The sequence below is a fragment of the Pelodiscus sinensis genome, chromosome 30, assembly GCF_052426305.1.
Source record: "Pelodiscus sinensis isolate ZL-2025 chromosome 30, ASM5242630v1, whole genome shotgun sequence".
Taxonomy (NCBI): domain Eukaryota; kingdom Metazoa; phylum Chordata; order Testudines; family Trionychidae; genus Pelodiscus; species Pelodiscus sinensis.
Window position 1 is genome coordinate 1,015,292 of NC_143081.1, and position 22,282 is coordinate 1,037,573.

General features: G+C 63.4%; 2 protein-coding genes across 2 annotated transcripts; both read left to right on the plus strand.

The window, feature by feature from the left end:
• The first annotated feature begins 1,736 nt into the window (after window positions 1-1,736).
• Window positions 1,737-7,229, plus strand: LOC142821348 (putative olfactory receptor 10D4). The gene is made up of 2 exons (XM_075912234.2): window positions 1,737-2,129; window positions 4,287-7,229. The coding sequence occupies exons 1-2, from the start codon at window positions 1,858-1,860 to the stop codon at window positions 5,230-5,232; spliced, it is 1,218 nt and encodes a 405-aa protein (XP_075768349.2). The 5' UTR covers window positions 1,737-1,857; the 3' UTR covers window positions 5,233-7,229.
• A 4,700-nt stretch (window positions 7,230-11,929) lies between these two features.
• Window positions 11,930-16,495, plus strand: LOC102460840 (putative olfactory receptor 10D4). The gene has a single exon (XM_006128299.5). The coding sequence runs from the start codon at window positions 13,733-13,735 to the stop codon at window positions 14,663-14,665; it is 933 nt and encodes a 310-aa protein (XP_006128361.3). The 5' UTR covers window positions 11,930-13,732; the 3' UTR covers window positions 14,666-16,495.
• The last annotated feature ends 5,787 nt before the right edge of the window (window positions 16,496-22,282 follow it).

The following is a 22,282-nucleotide window of genomic DNA, read 5'->3' on the forward strand; positions in this document are numbered from 1 at the left end:
ACGCCCTGCACTGGGGGGGTGACACGCCCTGCACTGGGGGGGGGTGACGTGCCCTGCACTGGGGGGAGGTGACACGCCCTGCACTGGGGGGGTGACACGCCCTGCACTGGGGGGGAGGTGACACGCCCTGCACTGGGGGGGTGACACGCCCTGCACTGGGGGGGGAGGTGACGTGCCCTGCACTGGGGGGGGAGGTGACACGCCCTGCACTGGGGAGGTGACACGTCCTGCACTGGGGGAGGTGACGTGCCCTGCACTGGGGGGGAGGTGACACGCCCTGCACTGGGGAGGTGACACGTCCTGCACTGGGGGGGGAGGTGACATGCCCTGCACTGGGGAGGTGACACGCCCTGCACTGGGGGGGTGACACGCCCTGCACTGGGGGGGGAGGTGACACGTCCTGCACTGGGGAGGTGACACGTCCTGCACTGGGGGGGGAGGTGACACGCCCTGCACTGGGGGGGTGACACGCCCTGCACTGGGGGGGGAGGTGACACGCCCTGCACTGGGGGGGGAGGTGACGTGCCCTGCACTGGGGGGGTGACACGCCCTGCACTGGGGGGGGAGGTGACGTGCCCTGCACTGGGGGGGTGACACGCCCTGCACTGGGGGGGAGGTGACATACCCTGCACTGGGGGGAGGTGACACGCCCTGCACTGGGGGGGAGGTGACGTGCCCTGCACTGGGGGGGTAACGTGCCCTGCACTGGGGGGGGTAACGTGCCCTGCACTGGGGGGGGAGATGACACGCCCTGCACTGGGGGGGTAACGTGCCCTGCACTGGGGGGGTAACGTGCCCTGCACTGGGGGGAGGTGACACGCCCTGCACTGGGGGGGGGAGGTGACACGCCCTGCACTGGGGGGGGTGACGTGCCCTGCACTGGGGGGGAGGTGACACGCCCTGCACTGGGGGGGGTGACGTGCCCTGCACTGGGGGGGGGAGGTGACACGCCCTGCACTGGGGGGGGAAGTGACATGCCCTGCACTGGGGGGGGTGACACGCCCTGCACTGGGGGGGGAAGTGACATGCCCTGCACTGGGGGGGGGTGACACGCCCTGCACTGGGGGGGGTGACATGCCCTGCACTGGGGGGGGTGACGTGCCCTGCACTGGGGGGGGTGACGTGCCCTGGCTGCTTGTCTCGCCCCGGCTCTGAGCGGCCCCAGCGCCGCGGTGCCAGGACCCGGGGGGGGGGGGGCGCTGCCGTCCTGCCGAAGGCGGCAAGGCCCCACTCGGCGGCTCTGTCTCCTGCCGCACGGGCCGGGCGGTGCCTCAGTCCGACAGCGGGACCCCCCCCCGTGCGCCCGGGACAGAGCCGGGCCGGGGCCCCGCGGGGGCGGCACCCGGGGAGCTCGGCTGGGTTCGGAGGCTCCAGCCGGACCCGGGCCCCGTTCCCCGCCTCCTGACCCCGACGGGGGGGCCCAGCTTGTGCCGCGAGGCCGCAGCGCCCCGGCCAGCAGGAGCGGCCCCTCCCCGCGCACTGGCGGCTCGGACCGGGGCCCAGAGCGACCCGCCCCGCCCCGCCCGCACGGAGCCCGGTGCGCAGGGCCCAGAGGGGGCCGGCCCGTGCGCCCCACAGAGCCCCCAGGGGAGCGAGAGACCCCGCCCCCGCTGGCCCGTCTCTCCCCGCGGGGGCCTGGCCCGGGCCCGCCCGGCGCCGAGTCTCCGTCAGGTGGCGGCTCCGCCCGGAGCCGGGGGGGGAGTCGGGGCCGGTCCCCGGGGGCGCGCGGGGGACTTAAGGGCCGGGCGGAGCCGGGAGGCGGGAGGCGGCGGGCGAGAGGCGCGGGGCTGCAGGAGCCGATCGAGTCTCCGTTCGGGTCCCGGCCGGGCGATGGGCCGGGCGGGGTGAGGGCGCCGCATGGGGCCGGCCCGGAGCCAGGGCCGGGGCGCGGAGAGGGAGAGCTACAGCCAGCCCGGCCCGGCCCCCAGCCTGGGGGGTCTGCAGCGAGCCCGGCCCGGCCCCCAGACAGGCTGGGCCCCAGACGGCGGAGCCGGGGCAGGCGGGTGGGAAGAGGCTCTGGAGCCGGGGCGGGGCCCCCGACCGGCTCCTCCGAGCGCCCCGAGCAGGGGCAGCAGCGCTGGGGGGCCGGCGAGGGCCAGGGCCGGCTTTCCCGCTCCCGGACGCGGGGGGTAAGTGGGGAGCAGGCCGGAGAGAGGGGCGGTGGCGGCGTGCGGGGGACCCCGACCCTGCGCCCGGCTGCGGCGAGAGGAGACCCGCCAGCCGGTCCGATGTTCTGCGAGGCACAGCCCGGCCGGGGTCCACGTGGGCAGCCAGCGAGGGGCCAGGCGGCCTCGGGGCCACAGGGCCCGAGCCCCCCGCACTCGGCTTCCTCTCTCTTCACATTTCCCAGCAAGACTGCCCCTTCCCCGGCCCCCCCCGTGTTCAGACCCCCCCCATGGGTCCCTGCCTATTGTCTACTGACATGGGGGCCCAGGGCTCAGTGGGGTCACCCCCAGCACCCAGAGCCAGTGAACGCCCACCACAGCCCTAGGGCACTGGGGTAACCAGCCCCCCACCTAGTCACACTAGCCCAGACCCCACCGGAGAGTCCTGCCCTGGGGCCGGAAGAATCCCAGGAATCCCGGGTGTTGGTCCAGGCTGGGGGCCGACGGGCTAAGCAGCCGTTCTGCAGAAAAGGCCCTGGGGGTTCCAGTGGGTGAGAAGCTGGAGATGAGTCAGCAGGGGCCCTGGTAGCCAAGGAGGCGAATGGGATATCGGGGGGGGGGGCATTAGGAGGAGCATGGCCAGCAGACCCAGAGGTGTCATTATTCCCCTTTATTCGGCGCTGGGGAGGCCACATCTGGAGTGTTGTGTCCAGTTCTGGCCCCCCACTACACAAAGGACGTGGGCGCATTGGAGAGGGGCCAGCGGAGGCGACCAGAATGACTCGGGGGCTGGAGCACAGGACCTACGAGGAGAGGCCGAGGGAGTTGGGTCTGTTCAGTCTGCAGAAGAGAAGGGTGAGGGGGGATCTGAGAGCAGCCTGCACCTCCCTGCAGGGGGGTCCAATGTTGTACTGAAAAGAAGCACCCGGGATCTTTTTCAGGGGGATAAGGCAACACGCCACATTTATTGATCACACAGACTAATCCACACTTATCGTATGCACGTGACACATCACACTCGTGCACTCTCACACACACACGCGCACACACTCCATCTTGTGGTTACCAAACGTTGCTCCCCCTCACCGCACTGGCCCGGTGAGTTACATGGGGGAGGGGTGAGCCGGGCTCCTGTCGATCCGGATCGATGCTCCCATGTGGACAAGATGAAACCCCGGGGTCCCTCTGCAAGACGCCTCCTATTTATCCCTCTCGTGCAGCCAGTTAGTCACCACCGGGCCTTTCCTAACACGGCTTCAGAGAGAGTCCTTCCAAGGGCAGCACTTGCTGCTGGACTCCCCAGCGTCTGTCTGTCTGTCCAGTCTTCTTCATGAGCTCCCTTTGCAGGGATTGGCTTGGGTCTGGCTCCCAGCCCCTCTCCACCCTTGGGACTGCTGCTGGAGGGGCTCCCCTTCCATTCTCCATCCACACCTCAGTCATTTCAACAGGGCACCCACGGAAAGGGGAGAGCTCAAAAGACAGTTTCTCTTACAAGATCTATGTATCTCAATACAAAGTTCTAGTAGAAATGTTCCAGAGGTTCTATACGAACACTTAAAGAGAGATCGAAAGGACAAGATCTTCATACAAAGGAGAATATCACAGGGATTTCTCCACACCAGAGAGGCTGGAGAGAGGCTGTTCTCAGTGGGGGCAGAACAAGGAGCGATGGGCTCACGTTGCAGTGGGGGCAGGTCTAGGTTGGACATTAGGACAAACTCTTTCCCTGGGCGGGTGGGAAGCGCTGGGCTGGGTTCCCCAGGGAGGGGTGGAGTCTCCATCCCTAGGGGTGTTCAAGTCTCGGCTTGACAAAGCCCTGGCTGGGATGATTTAGTTGGGTTGGTCCTGCCTTGGGCAGGGGGTTGGACTGGACGACTCCTGAGGGCTCTTCCAGCCCCACGATTCTATGAGACCAGCCTAGACTAGCCCAGACCACAAGAGAATAGAACAGCCTCTTTGTTGGTCTCCCGACTGTAGGATCTTCCCAGCAGACAGATTCTCGTATGCTCAGTGCCCGCACACTGAGGCCCTGCCCGCACTTGGCATGACAGTGCCAGAACTATTCCCCGCTCCTGAGGGAAGGGAGTCCTGGGGGCAGTGGTGGGAAGGGTGAACATCGCAGCTGTAGGGTGTCGGGTTGATTCAGTAACTCACTGGATTTATTTCTCTCCTCTACCCCAGGAATGAGGCCCAAATGGGGCTGGACAACCACACGATGGTGACTCATTTCATCCTCCGAGGGATCCCCAACACTGACGGCCTCCAGACCATCCTCTTCTTCACCTTCTTAGCCTTCTACCTCTGCACCCTGGTGGGCAACCTGGTCATCCTATCGGCTGTCCTGGCGGACCCCCGCCTGCACACCCCCATGTACTTCTTCCTCTGCAACCTCGCCGTGTTGGACATTGGCATCTCTTCTGTCAACATCCCCAAATATCTGGCCAACCTGTGGGCCAACAGTAATACCATCTCGCTGGGTGGGTGCATGGCCCAGCTCTTCTTCTATCACTTCTTATCCAGCACGGAGACCCTGCTCTACACCGTCATGGCCTTTGACCGGTACGTGGCCATCTGCCATCTGCTGCGCTACATCCTCATCATGAACCACAGGGTGTGCGCCTTCCTGGCTGCCGGCACCTGGATCTGCAGCTCCTTCCACGCCACCATCCTTGGCAGCCTGACCTTCACGCTGCCCTACTGTGGGTCCAACATGGTTGACTATTTCTTCTGCGACCTCTTCCCTGTGGTTAAGTTGGCCTGTGCGGACACGTACGTCCTTGAGGTCGTGACCTTCACCAACATTGGTTTGGTGCCCATGACTTGCTTCGTCCTCATCCTCTCCTCCTACGTCAGGATCGTCTACTCCATCATAAAGATGAACGCAGGTGAAGGGCAGCGTAAAGCGGCCTCCACTTGTGCCTCCCATCTGGTGGTGGTGATCATGTTCTTCGGGCCCTGTGCCCTGGTCTACACCCAGCCCCAGCTGAGCAAAGTGTGGGTGACCACGCTAGATGTGTTTGCCAACCTGGTGACACCCATGCTGAACCCGGCCATCTACACGCTACGCAACAAGGAGGTGAATGAGGGTCTCAGAAAATTGCTGGGGGGTAAAACACCCGCACGGTGATGGGTGGCCGCTGCAGGAGCAGCTCGCGGGTCTGCGTGGAAGTGCACCTTCATCGCTACTCCATAGCTTTTGTGAGCCCCTCTTCATCTTTCCCTCTCTCTCTTTCCCATCCCATCTGCCTATCTGGATCTCTACAAATCATAGACACGCTCCCAATAATCCCATACTCTCGAGGAGTGTCTACACTGCACCGAAACCCATAACACTGCACCGTAACTCGTAACACTACATCTTAACTCATAACACTGCACCGTAACTCGTAACACTACATCTTAACTCATAACACTGCACAGTAACTCATAACACTACATCATAACGCATAACACTGCACTGTATCTCGTAACACTACATCTTAACTCATAACACTACATCTTAACTCATAACACTGCACTGTATCTCGTAACACTACATCATAACTCATAACACTACATCTTAACTCATAACGCTGCACTGTATCTCGTAACACTACATCATAACTCGTAACACTGCACCGTAACTCGTAACACTGCACCGTAACTCATAACACTGCACCGTAACTCGTAACACTGCACCGTAACTCATAACACTGCACCGTAACTCGTAACACTGCACCGTAACTCGTAACACTACATCATAACTCGTAACACTGCACCGTAACTCATAACACTACATCTTAACTCATAACACTGCACTGTATCTCGTAACACTACATCATAACTCATAACACTGCACTGTAACTCGTAACACTACATCATAACTCATTACACTGCACCGTAACTGGTAACTCAAATGAATTCTCATTGGATTGAAGTAGGCAGTTGGGTGACAGAAGGGTTCAGGCCACACCTACTGACAGTACAGTTACCTGGTGTAGGGGGGAGTAAATCCATTCATGCCAGGCGTTATGAGGGCGAGGCAGAAAGTCCGGTGAATGATGTCACCTCTTTGGGGCTGCGGCCACCCGTACCTGTGGCCGTGCAGGTAAATATAGCAGTGGGGGCCCACCAGGAGCTGCTATTTGCCTACCACTGGGCTAAAGCAACATTTCAGGTGAGAAGTTGCTACTTGTAAGCCCGTTCCTTAGCGTATGAAGCTTAGTTTGCATGGGGGGGGGCGTTGTTTTCTTTTGGTAACCTGCTTTGAGCTGTTTGCTATCCTGCACAGTCACTTCAAATGTATCTGGTGCCGTTAATGAACTGACGTTTGTTTCTCTAAGAGCAGTTTGTGAAATTCATAACGGGAGGGGACAAAAAGCTGCGCGGCCTCCTCCACATTGAAGGAGGGCGAATTTCATGAGCCGACCCGGACACCCCAGTCTGGTGGGCACTGGGGCGCTGGCCAATGCGTCTGCGTGGGCAGAGCTGATTTCAGGGTCTGTGTCCTCCTGCAGGTGGTTGTGTCTTTACAACTGGGTGTGCTAGAGAGGGGCTGAGGGCCTAGCTCAGGGGGAGCAGGTGAGGGACCTCAGGCTGGTGCAACAAGTGGGCTCGGCGGTACATCGGCTTGCACCCCAGGGAGCAGGGTGACCAGTCACGGTGTTACCGCAAATCGGAACAGTCTGTGCGGTTCTGGCTCTCGTGTTCCTGGTGACGACACTCGGAACCAAGCGGGGCACAAGCCAAGGATCAGCTACTGCCCTGCTGGGCTGCCTGCCCTGCTCCCTGCGCCTCGGCGCCCCCTGCTGGGCTGCCTGCCCTGCTTCCTCCCCTGCCACGCCCCCTACTGGGCTGCCTGCTACACTCCCTGCTGCGTCCCCCCTGCTGGGGTGCTGCTCTGCAACCTGCAATGTGCCCCCCTGCTGGGCTGCTTCCTCCACTCTCTGAGCTGTGGTGCCCCCTACTGGGCTGCCTGCCCGGCTTCCTTCCTGCCGCGCCCCCTGCTGGGCTGCCTGCGCCTCGGCGCCCCCTACTGGGCTGCCTGCATCGCTCCCTGCAATGCGTCCCCCTGCTGGGCTGCCTGCGCCACTACCTGCGCTGCGGCGCCCCCTGCTGGGCTGTTCCCCGCTCGCTGCGCCTCGGCGCCCCCTACTGGGCTGCCTGCGCCTCTCCCTGCGCTGCGGCGCCCCCTGCTGGGCTGTTCCCCGCTCCCTGCGCCTCGGCGCCCCCTACTGCGCTGCCTGCACCTCTCCCTGCGCTGCGCCCCCCTGCTGGGCTGCCTGCGCCTCTCCCTGCGCTGCGGCGCCCCCCCCCCTCGCCCACCGCCGCCCTTCTGGGGGCAGCCGCAGTCTGCTCGCTGGTTTCTTCGCACGGGCCCCGGGAGCCGCAAACCCAGACCCTGGTGCCTGAGAAAAGCGAACCGGGACTGGCTGGGAAAAGCCCCGGTGGCTTCTGCCGGCCAGTGGCAAACCGCTGAGCCCCCCGGCGGGGCACGGGGCGGCCGCAGGGCCAGCGGGGGCTGTCGTGTTTGGCAACCGAGGACGGTGTCAAGGCGACACAGCTGCGCGGAAAGTGCGCATGGGATGGTTTGCTCGCCCTGGCGCAACGGGGAGCGAGGATCTAGGGCAGGCTCCGTACAGGACTCTCCCGTTGACCTTCGGCAACTCGCGAAGTGGCTCCGTGCCTCAGTTTCCCGCCTTGTTCTACATGGAGCATTAACTCCTGTGCCGCGCGCCGCGGTCCCACGTGCCGCACCGCCGGGCCGGGACACGCCCCCGTTTGTGTCTGTGCCCGAGTCTCGAGTTCGCGCTGTAGGCCCTACCACAACACCCCGGACAGGAGAGGCGCAGTCCCGGCTCTGGCAGCGACCCGGCCCGGGGCCCCTTAGCGCTGCCCACGTTGTAATTAACCCCTCGGCCCTGGCCCGTCTCCGGAGGTTAATTATCCCGCCTGCCCCGCGCCCCGGCTCCCAGCTCCGGCGCCCCGCCGGGAGGGGCGGGAGTTAAGCGCAATTACGGGGATCTCCGGGAGACTGATTAGCGCGGCGGTGCCGGGACAGCAGCAAATGGCTGGGGGGGGCCATGGCTGGAGACCCCTCGTGTCCGCCCCTCCCCCCGCTCTGGGCCGTGGCTGTGCGACGTCCTGCCCAGGGAAGGGGGGATGGGGCTGAGCCCCCTTCCTGTGCGGGGGCGGGGAGCCAGCGACCGGCTCTGTCTCGCCCTGGCTCTGAGCGGCCCCAGCGGGGGCCTGGCCCGGGGCCCGCACGGCGCCGAGTCTCCGTCAGGTGGCGGCTCCGCCCGGAGCCGGGGGGGAGTCGGGGCCGGTCCCCGGGGGCGCGCGGGGGACTTAAGGGCCGGGCGGAGCCGGGAGGCGGGAGGCGGCGGGCGAGAGGCGCGGGGCTGCAGGAGCCGATCGAGTCTCGGTTCGGGTCCCGGCCGAGCGATGGGCCGGGCGGGGTGAGGGCGCCGCATGGGGCCGCCCCGGAGCCAGGGCCGGGGCGCGGAGAGGGAGAGCTACAGCCAGCCCGGCCCGGCCCGCCCCGGTAACGCGCCTCGGCCCTGCCCCGGCCCGGCCCCAGCCCGCAGCCCCCGGCCAGGGGGGGCACAGCCGGGACCTGCCGAGCGTCCTGAGAGACGTGAAATGCCCCACCCGGGCGGGAGCAGGGACCCCGGAGCCTTTTCCGGGGGCGAAGGGCGGGGAGACCGGCTGCCGGCTCCGCTCCGTGCCCACAAACCCGGCCCTGCCCTGCAGACCCTCCCAGCCATGTGCGGGATGAGTTTTGCCAAGTGCGCGCGGGCTGCCGAGGGGCTACGGGGAGGGGCTGCGCGGGGGGGCAGGGAGCAGAGGGGCTGCGCGGGGGGGGCAGGGAGCAGAGGGGCTGCGCGGGGGGGCAGGGAGCAGAGGGGCTGCGCGGGGGGCGCAGGGAGCAGAGGGGCTGCGCGGGGGGGCAGGGAGCAGAGGGGCTGCGCGGGGGGCGCAGGGAGCAGAGGGGCTGCGCGGGGTGGGACAGGGAGCAGAGGGGCTGCGCGGGGGGGGCAGGGAGCAGAGGGGCTGCGCGGGGGGGCAGGGAGCAGAGGGGCTGCGCGGGGGGCGCAGGGAGCAGAGGGGCTGCGCGGGGGGGCAGGGAGCAGAGGGGCTGCGCGGGGGGCGCAGGGAGCAGAGGGGCTGCGCGGGGGGCGCAGGGAGCAGAGGGGCTGCGCGGGGGGGCAGGGAGCAGAGGGGCTGCGCGGGGGGCGCAGGGAGCAGAGGGGCTGCGCGGGGGGGCAGGGAGCAGAGGGGCTGCGCGGGGGCGCAGGGAGCAGAGGGGCTGCGCGGGGGGCGCAGGCTCCGCGGGGGGCGGCGGGCTTGGCGCCGGGGGCCGGGACTGTCCGCTGGCGGAACCACACCGGGACCGGCTGGCGCTCGGGGCTGTGACACCGGCTCCTTCTCTCCCGGCGCGGGGCAGCGGAGGCTGCCGGGGGGTCTGCGAGGGCCGGGGCCGGTGCTCCCGCTCCCGGACGCTGGGGTCGGTCCGCAGGCGCCCAGGGCCGCTTCCCCGGCGGATTTGGAGGCAGCAGGCGGGGCCTGGGGCCCTTCTCGCGGGCGAGCCGGGGGGGGGGGGCCCGGCAGCAAAGGCAGCTGGACAGGCCGCTGCGCCCCCCCTTCCTCCCCTGCCCTTCTGCCTGTAGCCGCCCCCTTGTCCTTCGCCCTCCATCCCCCGTACAGCCCCAGCACTGTGCGTGTCCCCCCTTCCCGGGACCCCACGGCGCAGCGCGGGTGCGTGTCACACTGAACCCCCCCCCCCCGAGCCGACCCCCCGCTGCGCCCCACGGCCACCCCTCCGCAGACAGGGGGAGAAAAGCCGCAAACGTGAGCCAAAGGCAGAGGGCTCCAAGTGATGCCTGGGGATCAGTGTCAGGAACAGGCCCAGCAGAGACCAGACCCCACCGGAGAGTCCTGCCCTGGGGCCGGAAGAATCCCAGGAATCCCGGGCGTTGATCCAGGCTGGGGGCTGACGGGCTGAGCAGCCCCTGGGGGTCCCGTGGGTGAGAAGCTGGAGATGAGCCACCAGGGGCCCTTGTAGCCGAGAAGGCAAATGGGATATGGGGGGGGGGGCATTAGGAGGAGCATGGCCAGCAGACCCAGAGGTGTCATTATTCCCCTTTATTCGGCTCTGGGGAGGCCACATCTGGAGTGTTGTGTCCAGTTCTGGGCCCCCCACTACACAAAGGACGTGGGCGCATTGGAGAGGAGCCAGCAGAGGCGACCAAAATGATTCGGGGGCTGGAGACCTACGAGGAGAGGCTGAGGGATTTGGGTTTGTTTAGTCTGCAGAAGCGAAGAGTGAGGGGGGATTTGAGAGCAGCCTGCACCTCCCTGCAGGGGGTTCCAAAGAGGCTGGAGAGAGGCTGTTCTCAGTGGGGGCAGAACAAGGAGCAATGGGCTCAAGGAAATTAGGACAAACTCTGTCCCTAGGCGGGTGGGAAGCGCTGGGCTGGGTTCCCCAGGGAGGGGTGGAGTCTCCATCCCTAGAGGTGTTTAAGTCTCAGCTTGACCAAGCCCCGGCTGGGATGGTTGAGTTGGGTTCATCCTGCCTTGAGCAGGGGGATGGACTTGATGACTCCTGAGGTCTCTTCCAGCCCTGGGGATCTATGACTCTACTAGACCAGAATAGACTAGAGAAGGCAAGAGTAGAGTAGAGGAGACTAGACTAGAACAGACTGGGACAGGCTAGACCAGACCACAAACGAATAGATCGATCCCCCTCAGAACACTAGGACTGCCAGGGACCTCGAGAGTCAGCGAGTCCAACCCCCCGCCCTCTCGGCAGGACCAAATACTGTCTAGACCATCCCTGATAGACATTTATCTAACCTGCTCTTACATATCTCCAGAGATGGGAATTCCACAAATTCCCTGGGCAACTTATTCCAGTGTTTAACCACCCTGACAGGTAGGAAGTTTTTCCTAATGTCCAACCTAAACCTCCCTTGCTGCAGTTTAAGCCCATTGCTTCTTGGTCTGTCCTCAGAGGCCAAGATGAACAAATTTTCTCCCTCCTCCTTGTGTCCCCCTTTTAGATACCTGAAAATGGCTCTCATGTCCCCTCTTAGTCGTCTCCTGTCCAAACTCAACAAACCCAGTTCTTTCAGTCTCCCTTCATAGCTCATGTTCTCTAGACCTTTCACCATTCTCGTTGCTCTTCTCTGGACCCTCTCCAATTTCTCCACATCTTTCTTGAAATGCGGTGCCCAGAACTGGACACAATTCTCCAACTGACGCCTAACCAGCTGTGACGGCGCGTTGGGGGTTCCCCGTCTCCTGCACCCCGAAATGGCACAAACAGACTGCACCAGCCAGTGGAATTGAGGGTGGTTTATTGCTCCTCCAGCACAGCGCAGCACAGATGTAATCTGGTTACAGGAACTGGGCTAGGATGCCTCAGGCCCCCTTGAGATGGGGGAGACTGGGCCCCTAAACTCCAGCCCCTTCCCCTAGGCTCTCCTCCATGCCCTCCGACAGCCAGCAACCAACTCCCTAACTTCCAGCCCTGCCCCCCAGCCAAGGCAGCATTCCACCTTCCTTTGTTCCTCTCCATGGGGGGTGTCTGGCCACTGGTTTGCATAGTGACTCATCCTGTTTTGCTGGGTCGTGGTCCCCACGACAGCCAGTGGGGGTTACCCCAGAGCCAGCAGCATAGAAACCAGCCAGGTACCCCCACTACGTCACAGCAGCGCAGAGTAGAGCGGAAGAATGTCTTCTTGTGTCTTGCCTACAACACTCCTGTTAATGCAGCCCAGAATCACGTTTGCTTTTTTTGCAACAGCATCACACTGCTGACTCATATTCAGCTTGTGGTCCCCTCTAACCCCTAGATCCCTTTCTGCCGTACTCCTTCCCAGACAGTCACTTCCCATTCTGTATGCGTGAAACTGGTCGTTCCTTCCTAAGTGGAGCACTTTGCATTTGTCCTTATTAAACTTCATCCTGTTTATCTCAGACCGTTTCTCCAATTTGCCCAGATCATTTTGAATTGTGACCCTCTCCTCCAGAGCAGTCGCAACCCCTCCCAAGCTGGTATCATCTGCAAACTTAATAATTGTGCTCTCTATGCCGATATCTAAATCGTTGATGAAGATATTGAGCAGAACCTGTCCCAAAGCAGACCCCTGCAGAACCCCACTTGTTATGCCCTTCGAGCAGGATTGTGAACCATTAATAACTACTCTCTGAGCATGGTTATCCAGCCAGTTTTTCACTCACCTTATAGTAGCCCCATCTAAGTTTTATTTGCCTAGTTTATTGATATGAATATCATGCGAGACCATATCAAACGCCTTACTAAAGTCTAGGTATACCACATCCACCGCTTCTCCCTTAGCCACAAGACTCGTTATCCTATTAAATCTATCAGATTGGTTTGACATGATTTGTTCTTTACAAATCCATGCTGGCTGTTCCCTAGCACCTTATTATCCGCCAAGTGTTTGCAGATGATTCCTTAATTCCTTGCTCCATTATCTTCCCTGGCACAGACGTTAAACTGACAGGTCTGTAGTTTCCTGGGTTGTTCTTGTTTCCCTTTTCATAGATGGGCCCTTAATTTCCCCTTTTCCAGTTTTCTGGAATCTTTCCTGTCTCCCATGATTTTCCAAAGATGATAGCTAGAGCCTCAGATACCTCCTCTGTCAGCTCCTTGAGTATTCTAGGTGCATTTCATCAGGCCCTGGTGACTTGCAGGCATCTAACTTTTCTAGGTGATTTTTAACTTGTTCTTTTTTATTGTATCTTCTAACCCTCCCCCCTTCCCACTAGCATTCCCTATGTCAGACATTCCTTCATCAGACTTCTCGGTGAAGACCGAAACAAAGACGTCATTGAGCATCTCTGCCATTTCTAAGTTTCCTGTTACTGTTTCTCCCTCCTCACTAAGCAGTGGGCCTACCCTCTCCTTGGTCTTCCTCTTGCTTCCAGTGTATTTATAGAATGTCGTCTTGCTTCCCTTTATGCCTGTAGCTAGTTTGATCTCATTTTGTGCCTTTGCCTTTCTAATCTTGCCCCTGCATTCCTGTGCTGTTTGCCTACATTCATCCTTGGTAATTTGTCCTACTTTCCATTTTTTATAGGACTCCTTTTTTATTTTTAGATCATGCAAGATCTCCTGCTTGATCCAAGTTGGTCCTTTGCCCTGTTTTCTGTCTTTCCTGTGCAGCGGACTAGGTGGCTTTTGGGCCCTTAACAATGTCCCTTTGAAAAACTGCCAACTCTCCTCAGTTGTTTTTCCCCTCGGTCTTGCTTCCCCATGGGCCCTTACCTACCAGCTCTCTGAGCTTACCTAAATCTACCTTCCTGAAATCCATTGGCTCTAATTTGCCGTTCTCCCTTCTACCCTCCCTTAGAATCATGAACTCTATGATGTCAGGGTCACTTTGTTGGTCTCCCGACTGTAGGATCTTCCCAGCAGACAGATTCTCGTATGCTCAGTGCCCGCACACTGAGGCCCTGCCCGCACTTGGCATGACAGTGCCAGAAATATTCCCCGCTCCTGAGGGAAGGGAGTCCTGGGTGCAGTGGCGGGAAGGGTGAACATCGCAGCTGTAGGGTGTCGGGTGATTCAGTAACTCACTGGATTTATTTCTCTCCTCTACCCCAGGAATGAGGCCCAAATGGGGCTGGACAACCACACGATGGTGACTCATTTCATCCTCCTCGGGATCCCCAACACCGACGGCCTCCAGACCATCCTCTTCTTCACCTTCTTAGCCTTCTACCTCTGCACCCTGCTGGGCAACCTGATCATCTTAGCAGCCGTTCTGGCGGACCCCCGCCTGCACACCCCCATGTACTTCTTCCTCTGCAACCTCGCCGTGTTGGACATTGGCCTCTCTTCTGTCAACATCCCCAAATATCTGGCCAACCTGTGGGCCAACAGTAATACCATCTCGCTGGGCGGGTGCATGGCCCAGGTCTTCTTCTACCACTTTCTGGCCAGCACGGAGAGCCTGCTCTACACGGTCATGGCCTTTGACCGGTACGTGGCCATCTGCCATCCGCTGCGCTATGTCCTCATCATGAACCACAGGGTGGTCACCCTCCTGGCCGCCGGCACCTGGATCTGCAGCTCCTTCCACGCCACCATCCTCGCCAGCCTGACCTTCACACTGCCCTACTGCGGGTCCAACGTGGTGGACTATTTCTTCTGCGACCTCTTCCCCGTGGTTAAGTTGGCCTGTGCGGACACGTACGTCCTTGAGGTCGTGACCTTCACCAACATTGGTTTGGTGCCCATGACTTGCTTCGTCCTCATCCTCTCCTCCTACGTCAGGATCGTCTACTCCATCATAAAGATGAACGCAGGCGAAGGGCAGCGCAAAGCGGCCTCCACTTGTGCCTCCCACCTGGTGGTGGTGATCATGTTCTTCGGGCCCTGTGCCCTGGTCTACACCCAGCCCCAGCTGAGCAAAGTGTGGGTGACCACGCTGGATGTGTTTGGCAACCTGGTGACACCCATGCTGAACCCGGCCATCTACACGCTGCGCAACAAGGAGGTGAATGAGGGTCTCAGAAAATTGCTGGGGGGTAAAACACCCGCACGGTGATGAGTGGCCGCTGCAGGAGCAGCTCGCGGGTCTGCGTGGAAGTGCACCTTCATCGCTACTCCATAGCTTTTGTGAGCCCCTCTTCATCTTTCCCTCTCTCTCTTTCCCATCCCATCTGCCTATCTGGATCTCTGCAAATCATAGACACGCTCCCAATAATCCCATACTCTCGAGGAGTGTCTACACTGCACCAAAACCCGTAACACTGCACCGTAACTCATAACACTACATCTTAACTCATAACACTGCACAGTAACTCATAACACTACATCATAACGCATAACACTGCACTGTATCTCGTAACACTACATCATAACTCATAACACTGCACTGTAACTCGTAACACTACATCATAACTCATAACACTGCACTGTAACTCATAACACTACATCTTAACGCATAACACTACATCATAACCCGTAACACTGCACTGTAACTCGTAACACTACATCTTAACTCATAACACTACATCATAACCCGTAACACTGCACCGTAACTCGTAACACTACATCTTAACTCATAACACTACATGATAACCCGTAACACTGCACTGTATCTCGTAACACTACATCATAACTCGTAACACTGCACCGTAACTCGTAACACTACATCATAACTCATAACACTGCACGGTAACTCATAACACTGCACTGTAACTCATAACACTACATCATAACTTGTAACACTACATCATAACTCATAACACTGCACGGTAACTCGTAACACTGCACTGTAACTCATAACACTACATCATAACTCGTAACACTGCACCGTAACTCGTAACACTACATCATAACTCATAACACTGCACGGTAACTCGTAACACTGCACTGTAACTCATAACACTACATCATAACTTGTAACACTACATCATAACTCATAACACTGCATGGTAACTCGTAACACTGCACGGTAACTCGTAACACTGCACTGTAACTCATAACACTACATCATAACTTGTAACACTACATCATAACTCATAACACTGCATGGTAACTCGTAACACTGCACCGTAACTCGTAACACTGCACAGTAACTCATAACACTGCACTGTAACTCGTTACACTACATCATAACTCATTACATTGCACCGTAACTCATAACACTGCACCGTAACTCGTAACTCAAATGAATTCTCTTTGGATTGAAGTAGGCAGTTGGGTGACAGGAGGGTTCAGGCCACACCTACAGACAATACAGTTACCTCTGGTGTGGGGGAAGCAGGGTGTAAATCCATTCATGCCAGGAGCTTTGAGGACAAGGCAGGAAGTTAGGTGAATAACGTCACCTCTTTGGGGCTGCGGCCACCCATACCTGTGGCCGTGCAGGTAAATATAGCAGTTGGGGCCCACCAGGAGCTTCTATTTGCCTACCCCGGCCTAAATCAACATTCCAGGTGAGAAATTGCTACTTGTAAGCCTGTTTCTTAGTGTATGAAGATTAGTTTGCATGGGGGGGGGGGTTGTTTTCTTTTAGTAACCTGCTTTGAGCTGTTTGCTATCCTGCACAGTCACTTCAAATGTATCTGGTGCCGTTAATGAACTGACGTTTGTTTCTCTAAGAGCAGTTTGTGAAATTCATAACTGGAGGGGACAAAAAGCTGTGCGGCCTCCTCCACATTGAAGGAGGGCGAATTTCATGAGCTGACACGGACACCCCAGAGCGGGTGGGCACTGGGGCGCTGGCCAATGCGTCTGCGTAGGCAGAGCTGATTTCAGGGTCTGTGTCCTCCTGCAGGTGGTTGTGTCCATACATCTGGGTGTGCTAGAGAGGGACTGCGGCGGGCTCGGTGGTAACCCCAATACCTCAGCTTGCACCCCGGGGAGCAGGGAGACCTGTCACAATGCTAACACAAGTCTGTGCGGTTCTGGCTCTGGTGACGACATTCGGAGCCAGGCGGGTCACAAGCCGAGAACGACTTCTGTGCTCGGCACCTCGCGCAGAAAAAGGCCCCGCCTAGGGAGGCCTTAGAAATACTGATGTTTAATTAATCCTAGTGGCCAATGCAGCTCCTTGGGAGGGGTACAACCGTAACACAGCTCCGGAGGTTAATTATCACGTCTGCCCTCTGCCCCTGCACCCCGGCTCCCAGGGACAGCTCCCAACAGGGAAGGGAGGGAATGAAGCCTGCCCCCACCCCAGCAACTAACCCCACAACTCCCCCCAACTGCCCTCCCCCTATTTATAGTGTGACCCGTCTCCTGACCCCGGCCCTGGCCCCCGCCCGGCCCTGAACCGTAACCCCCCAACTGCCCTCCCGCTATTTATAGTGTGACCCATCTCCTGACCCCGGCCCTGGCCCCCACCCGGCCCTGAACCGTAACCCCCCAACTCCTCCCAACTGCCCTCCCCCTATTTATAGTGTGACCCGTCTCCTGACCCTGACCCTGGCCCCCGCCCGGCCCTGAACCGTAACCCCCCAACTCCTCCCAACTGCCCTCCCCCTATTTATAGTGTGACCCGTCTCCTGACCCCGGCCCTGGCCCCCACCCGGCCCTGAACCGTAACCCCCCAACTCCTCCCAACTGCCCTCCCCCTATTTATAGTGTGACCCGTCTCCTGACCCTGGCCTTGGCCCCCGCCCGGCCCTGAACCGTAACCCCCCAACTCCCCCCAACTGCCCTCCCGCTATTTATAGTGTGACCCGTCTCCTGACCCCGGCCCTGGCCCCCACCCGGCCCTGAACCGTAACCCCCCAACTCCTCCCAACTGCCCTCCCCCTATTTATAGTGTGACCCGTCTCCTGACCCTGGCCTTGGCCCCCGCCCGGCCCTGAACCGTAACCCCCCAACTCCCCCCAACTGCCCTCCCGCTATTTATAGTGTGACCCGTCTCCTGACCCCGGCCCTGGCCCCCACCCGGCCCTGAACCGTAACCCCCCAACTCCTCCCAACTGCCCTCCCCCTATTTATAGTGTGACCCGTCTCCTGACCCTGGCCTTGGCCCCCGCCCGGCCCTGAACCGTAACCCCCAACTCCCCCCAACTGCCCTCCCGCTATTTATAGTGTGACCCGTCTCCTGACCCCGGCCCTGGCCCCCGCCCGGCCCTGAACCGTAACCCCCAACTCCCCCCAACTGCCCTCCCGCTATTTATAGTGTGACCCGTCTCCTGACCCTGGCCTTGGCCCCCGCCCGGCCCTGATCCGTAACCCCCCAACTCCCCCCAACTGCCCTCCCCCTATTTATAGTGTGACCCGTCTCCTGACCCTGGCCTTGGCCCCCGCCCGGCCCTGATCCGTAACCCCCCAACTCCCCCCAACTGCCCTCCCGCTATTTATAGTGTGACCCGTCTCCTGACCCCGGCCCTGGCCCCCGCCCGGCCCTGAACCGTAACCCCCCAGCTCCCCCCAACTGCCCTCCCCCTATTTAGAGTGTGACCCGTCTCCTGACCCTGGCCCTGGCCCCCGCCCGGCCCTGAACCGTAACCCCCCAACTCCCCCCAACTGCCCTCCCGCTATTTATAGTGTGACCCGTCTCCTGACCCCGGCCCTGGCCCCCACCCGGCCCTGAACCATAACCCCCCAACTCCTCCCAACTGCCCTCCCCCTATTTATAGTGTGACCCGTCTCCTGACCCTGGCCTTGGCCCCCGCCCGGCCCTGAACCGTAACCCCCCAACTCCCCCCAACTGCCCTCCCGCTATTTATAGTGTGACCCGTCTCCTGACCCCGGCCCTGGCCCCCGCCCGGCCCTGAACCGTAACCCCCCAGCTCCCTCCAACTGCCCTCCCCCTATTTATAGTGTGACCCGTCTCCTGACCCCGGCCCTGGCCCCCGCCCGGCCCTGAACCGTAACCCCCAACTCCCCCCAACTGCCCTCCCCCTATTTATAGTGTGACCCGTCTCCTGACCCTGGCCCTGGCCCCCGCCGGGCCCTGAACCGTAACCCCCCAGCTCCCTCCAACTGCCCTCCCCCTATTTATAGTGTGACCCGTCTCCTGACCCCGGCCCTGGCCCCCGCCCGGCCCTGAACCGTAACCCCCAACTCCCCCCAACTGCCCTCCCCCTATTTATAGTGTGACCCGTCTCCTGACCCTGGCCCTGGCCCCCGCCCGGCCCTGAACCGTAACCCCCAAATCCCCCCAACTGCCCTCCCCCTATTTATAGTGTGACCCGTCTCCTGACCCCGGCCCTGGCCCCCACCCGGCCCTGAACCGTAACCCCCAACTCCCCCCAACTGCCCTCCCCCTATTTATAGTGTGACCCGTCTCCTGACCCTGGCCCTGGCCCCCGCCCGGCCCTGAACCGTAACCCCCAAATCCCCCCAACTGCCCTCCCCCTATTTATAGTGTGACCCGTCTCCTGACCCTGTCCCCCACCTCTCCCCTCCCCCCAAGGGCCTGCTGGTCCCAGAGGGGAGACTCCCCAGCCCCCCGCGGGCCAATGGGACACAGGGAGGGGCTGGGAGCGGGCGGGGTCCCGGCTCTGCTCGCTCCCTGGGGCACCGGGCCGGGCTCTGGGCAGCCGGGACACGGGGCGGGAGGGGCCTTTGGCCAGCAGGGAGCGGAGCGGCCGGGCGCGTTCGGGCACCGCAGCGCCCCCTAGTGGCGGGGCCGGGCGCTGCCGGGAGGCGCTGTCCGAGGTGCTGAAGTGTCTCCCTGGGGCACTGAGCCCCCTTCCCGGGAGGAAAGGCCGGGAGCGAAAGTGTGTGCGGGGGGGGGGGGTCGGGGAGGGCAGCGGGGGCCGGTGGGTAGAGCGGGGGGGGCTCGGGGAGGGCAGCGGGGGCCGGTGGGTAGGGGGGGGGGGGTTCGGGGAGGGCGGCGGGGGCCGGTGGGTAGAGCGGGGGGGGGGTTCGGGGAGGGCGGCGGGGGCCGGTGGGTAGAGCGGGGGGGGGGGTTCGGGGAGGGCGGCGGGGGCCGGTGGGTAGAGCGGGGGGGGGGGCTCGGGGAGGGCAGTGGGGACTAGTGGTTAGCGCAGGGGGCTGGGAGCCAGGCCACGTGTCACGGGGGCGGATGCTGCTTGTGCTACTTGGAGGCCACTGCCCTTGCCCAAACCCAATATGGCGGCCCCCAGGGAGCCCTCACGCCCTTGGCTGGCAAGGGAGGCTCTTGCCGGCACCAATGATGGCGGCCGCGCGTGCGCAACGGGGGCTAGTGGGTAGAGCGGGGGGGGCTCGGGGAGGGCAGCGGGGCCGATGGGTAGAGCGGGGGGGCTCGGGGAGGGCAGCGGGGGCCAGTGGGTAGAGCGGGGGGGCTCGGGGAGGGCAGCGGGGGCCAGTGGATAGAGCGGGCGGGGCTCGGGGGGCAGCGGGGGATAGTGGGTAGAGCGGGGGGGGGGGCTCGGAGAGGGCGGCGGGGGCCGGTGGGTAGAGCGGGGGGGCTCGGGGAGGGCAGCGGGGGCCAGTGGGTAGAGCGGGGGGGCTCGGGGAGGGCAGCGGGGGCCAGTGGGTAGAGCGGGGGGGGCTCGGGGGGCAGCGGGGGATAGTGGGTAGAGGGGGGGGGGGCTAGGGGAGGGCAGCGGGGGCCGGTGGGTAGAGCGGGGGGGGGGGGGTCGAGGAGGGCAGCGGGGGCCAGTGGGTAGAGCGGGGGGGCTCGGGGAGGGCAGCGGGGGCCAGTGGGTAGAGCGGGGGGAGCTCGGGGAGGGCAGCGGGGGCCAGTGGGTAGAGCGGGGGGGCTGGGGGAGGGCAGCGGGGGCTAGTTGGTAGAGCGGGGGGGGCTCGGGGAGGGCAGCGGGGGCCAGTGGGTAGAGCGGGGGGAGCTCGGGGAGGGCAGCGGGGGCCAGTGGGTAGAGCGGGGGGGCTCGGGGAGGGCAGCGGGGGCCGGTGGGTAGAGCGGGGGGGCTCGGGGAGGGCAGCGGGGGCTAGTGGGTAGAGCGGGGGGGCTCGGGAAGGGCAGCGGGGGCCGGTGGGTAGAGCGGGGGGGCTCGGGGAGGGCAGCGGGGGCCGGTGGGTAGAGCGGGGGGGCTCGGGGAGGGCAGCGGGGGCCGGTGGGTAGCGCGGGGGGGCTCGGGGAGGGCAGCGGGGGCTACTGGGTAGCGCGGGGGGGCTCGGGGAGGGCAGCGGGGGCTAGTGGGTAGAGCGGGGGGGCTCGGGGAGGGCAGCGAGGGCTAGTGGGTAGAGCGGGGGGGCTCGGGGAGGGCGGCGGGGGCCGGTGGGTAGAGCGGGGGGGGCTCGGGGAGGGCAGCGGGGGCCGGTCGGTAGAGCGGGGGGGGGCTCGGGGAGGGCGGCGGGGGCCGGTGGGTAGAGCGGGGGGGCTCGGGGAGGGCAGCGGGGGCTAGTGGGTAGAGCGGGGGGGGCTCGGGGAGGGCAGCGGGGGCTAGTGGGTAGAGCGGGGGGGCTCGGGGAGGGCAGCGGGGGCCGGTGGGTAGAGCGGGGGGGGCTCGGGGAGGGCAGCGGGGGCCGGTGGGTAGAGCGGGGGGGGCTCGGGAAGGGCAGCGGGGGCCGGTGGGTAGAGCGGGGGGGGGGCTCGGGGAGGGCAGCGGGGCCGGTGGGTAGAGCGGGGGGGGCTCGGGGAGGGCAGCGGGGGCTAGTGGGTAGAGCGGAGGGGCTCGGGGGGGGCAGCGGGGGCTAGTGGGTAGAGCGGGGGGGGCTCGGGGAGGGCAGCGGGGGCCGGTGGGTAGAGCGGGGGGGCTCGGGAAGGGCAGCGGGGCCGGTGGGTAGAGCGGGGGGGGGGCTCGGGGAGGGCAGCGGGGGCCGGTGGGTAGAGCGGGGGGGGGCTCGGGGAGGGCAGCGGGGCCGGTGGGTAGAGCGGGGGGGGGGGGCTCGGGGAGGGCAGCGGGGGCCGGTGGGTAGAGCGGGGGGCGCTCGGGGGGGCAGCGGGGCCGGTGGGTAGAGCGGGGGGGGGGCTCGGGAAGGGCAGCGGGGCCGGTGGGTAGAGCGGGGGGGGGCTCGGGGAGGGCAGCGGGGCCGGTGGGTAGAGCGGGGGGGGCTCGGGGAGGGCAGCGGGGCCGGTGGGTAGAGCGGGGGGGCTCGGGGAGGGCAGCGGGGGCCGGTGGGTAGAGCGGGGGGGGGGGCTCGGGGAGGGCAGCGGGGGCTAGTGGGTAGAGCGGGGGGGGCTCGGGGAGGGCAGCGGGGCCTAGTGGGTAGAGCGGGGGGGGCTCGGGGAGGGCGGCGGGGGCTAGTGGGTAGAGCGGGGGGGGCTCGGGGAGGGCAGCGGGGGCCGGTGGGTAGAGCGGGGGGGGCTCGGGGGGGCGGCGGGGGCTAGTGGGTAGAGCGGGGGGGGCTCGGGGAGGGTAGTGGGGGCTAGTGGTTAGCGCAGGGGGGCTGGGAGCCAGGCCACGTGTCCCGGGGGGCGGATGCTGCTTGTGCGACTTGGAGGCCACTGCCCTTGCCCAAACCCAACATGGCGGCCCCCAGGGCGCCCTCAAGCCCTTGGCTGGCAAGGGAGGCGCTTACCCGCACCGATGATGGCTCCCAGGGGGGCTTCCGCCAATACTCAATATGGCTGCCGCCGGATGTCCGCTGTCTGCATGAGGCCACGTGACGGTGCAGTCAGGCAATATGGCCGACTGACCTACCCCGCATGCGCACCAGCCTGTACGAGAGACTGGGACGCTGCCCTCATTAAACATGGCGGAGAGAAGTACCACGTGGTGGGGGAAGCCGTCGCGCAAGATGGCGCCGCCCGTCGTGGGAGGTGGCCGCGGGCCCTGCCCGTACCCAAGATGGCGGCCGCGCGTGC

Bases quoted from the DNA above. Each gene is read 5' to 3' on its own strand.
- LOC142821348 (XM_075912234.2), top strand. From the start codon at position 1,858: ATGGGGCCGGCCCGGAGCCAGGGCCGGGGCGCGGAGAGGGAGAGCTAC. The intron at 2,130-4,286 runs GTAAGTGGGGAG...CCTCTACCCCAG, and splicing joins CCCGCTCCCGGACGCGGGGG to GAATGAGGCCCAAATGGGGC.
- LOC102460840 (XM_006128299.5), top strand. From the start codon at position 13,733: ATGGGGCTGGACAACCACACGATGGTGACTCATTTCATCCTCCTCGGG.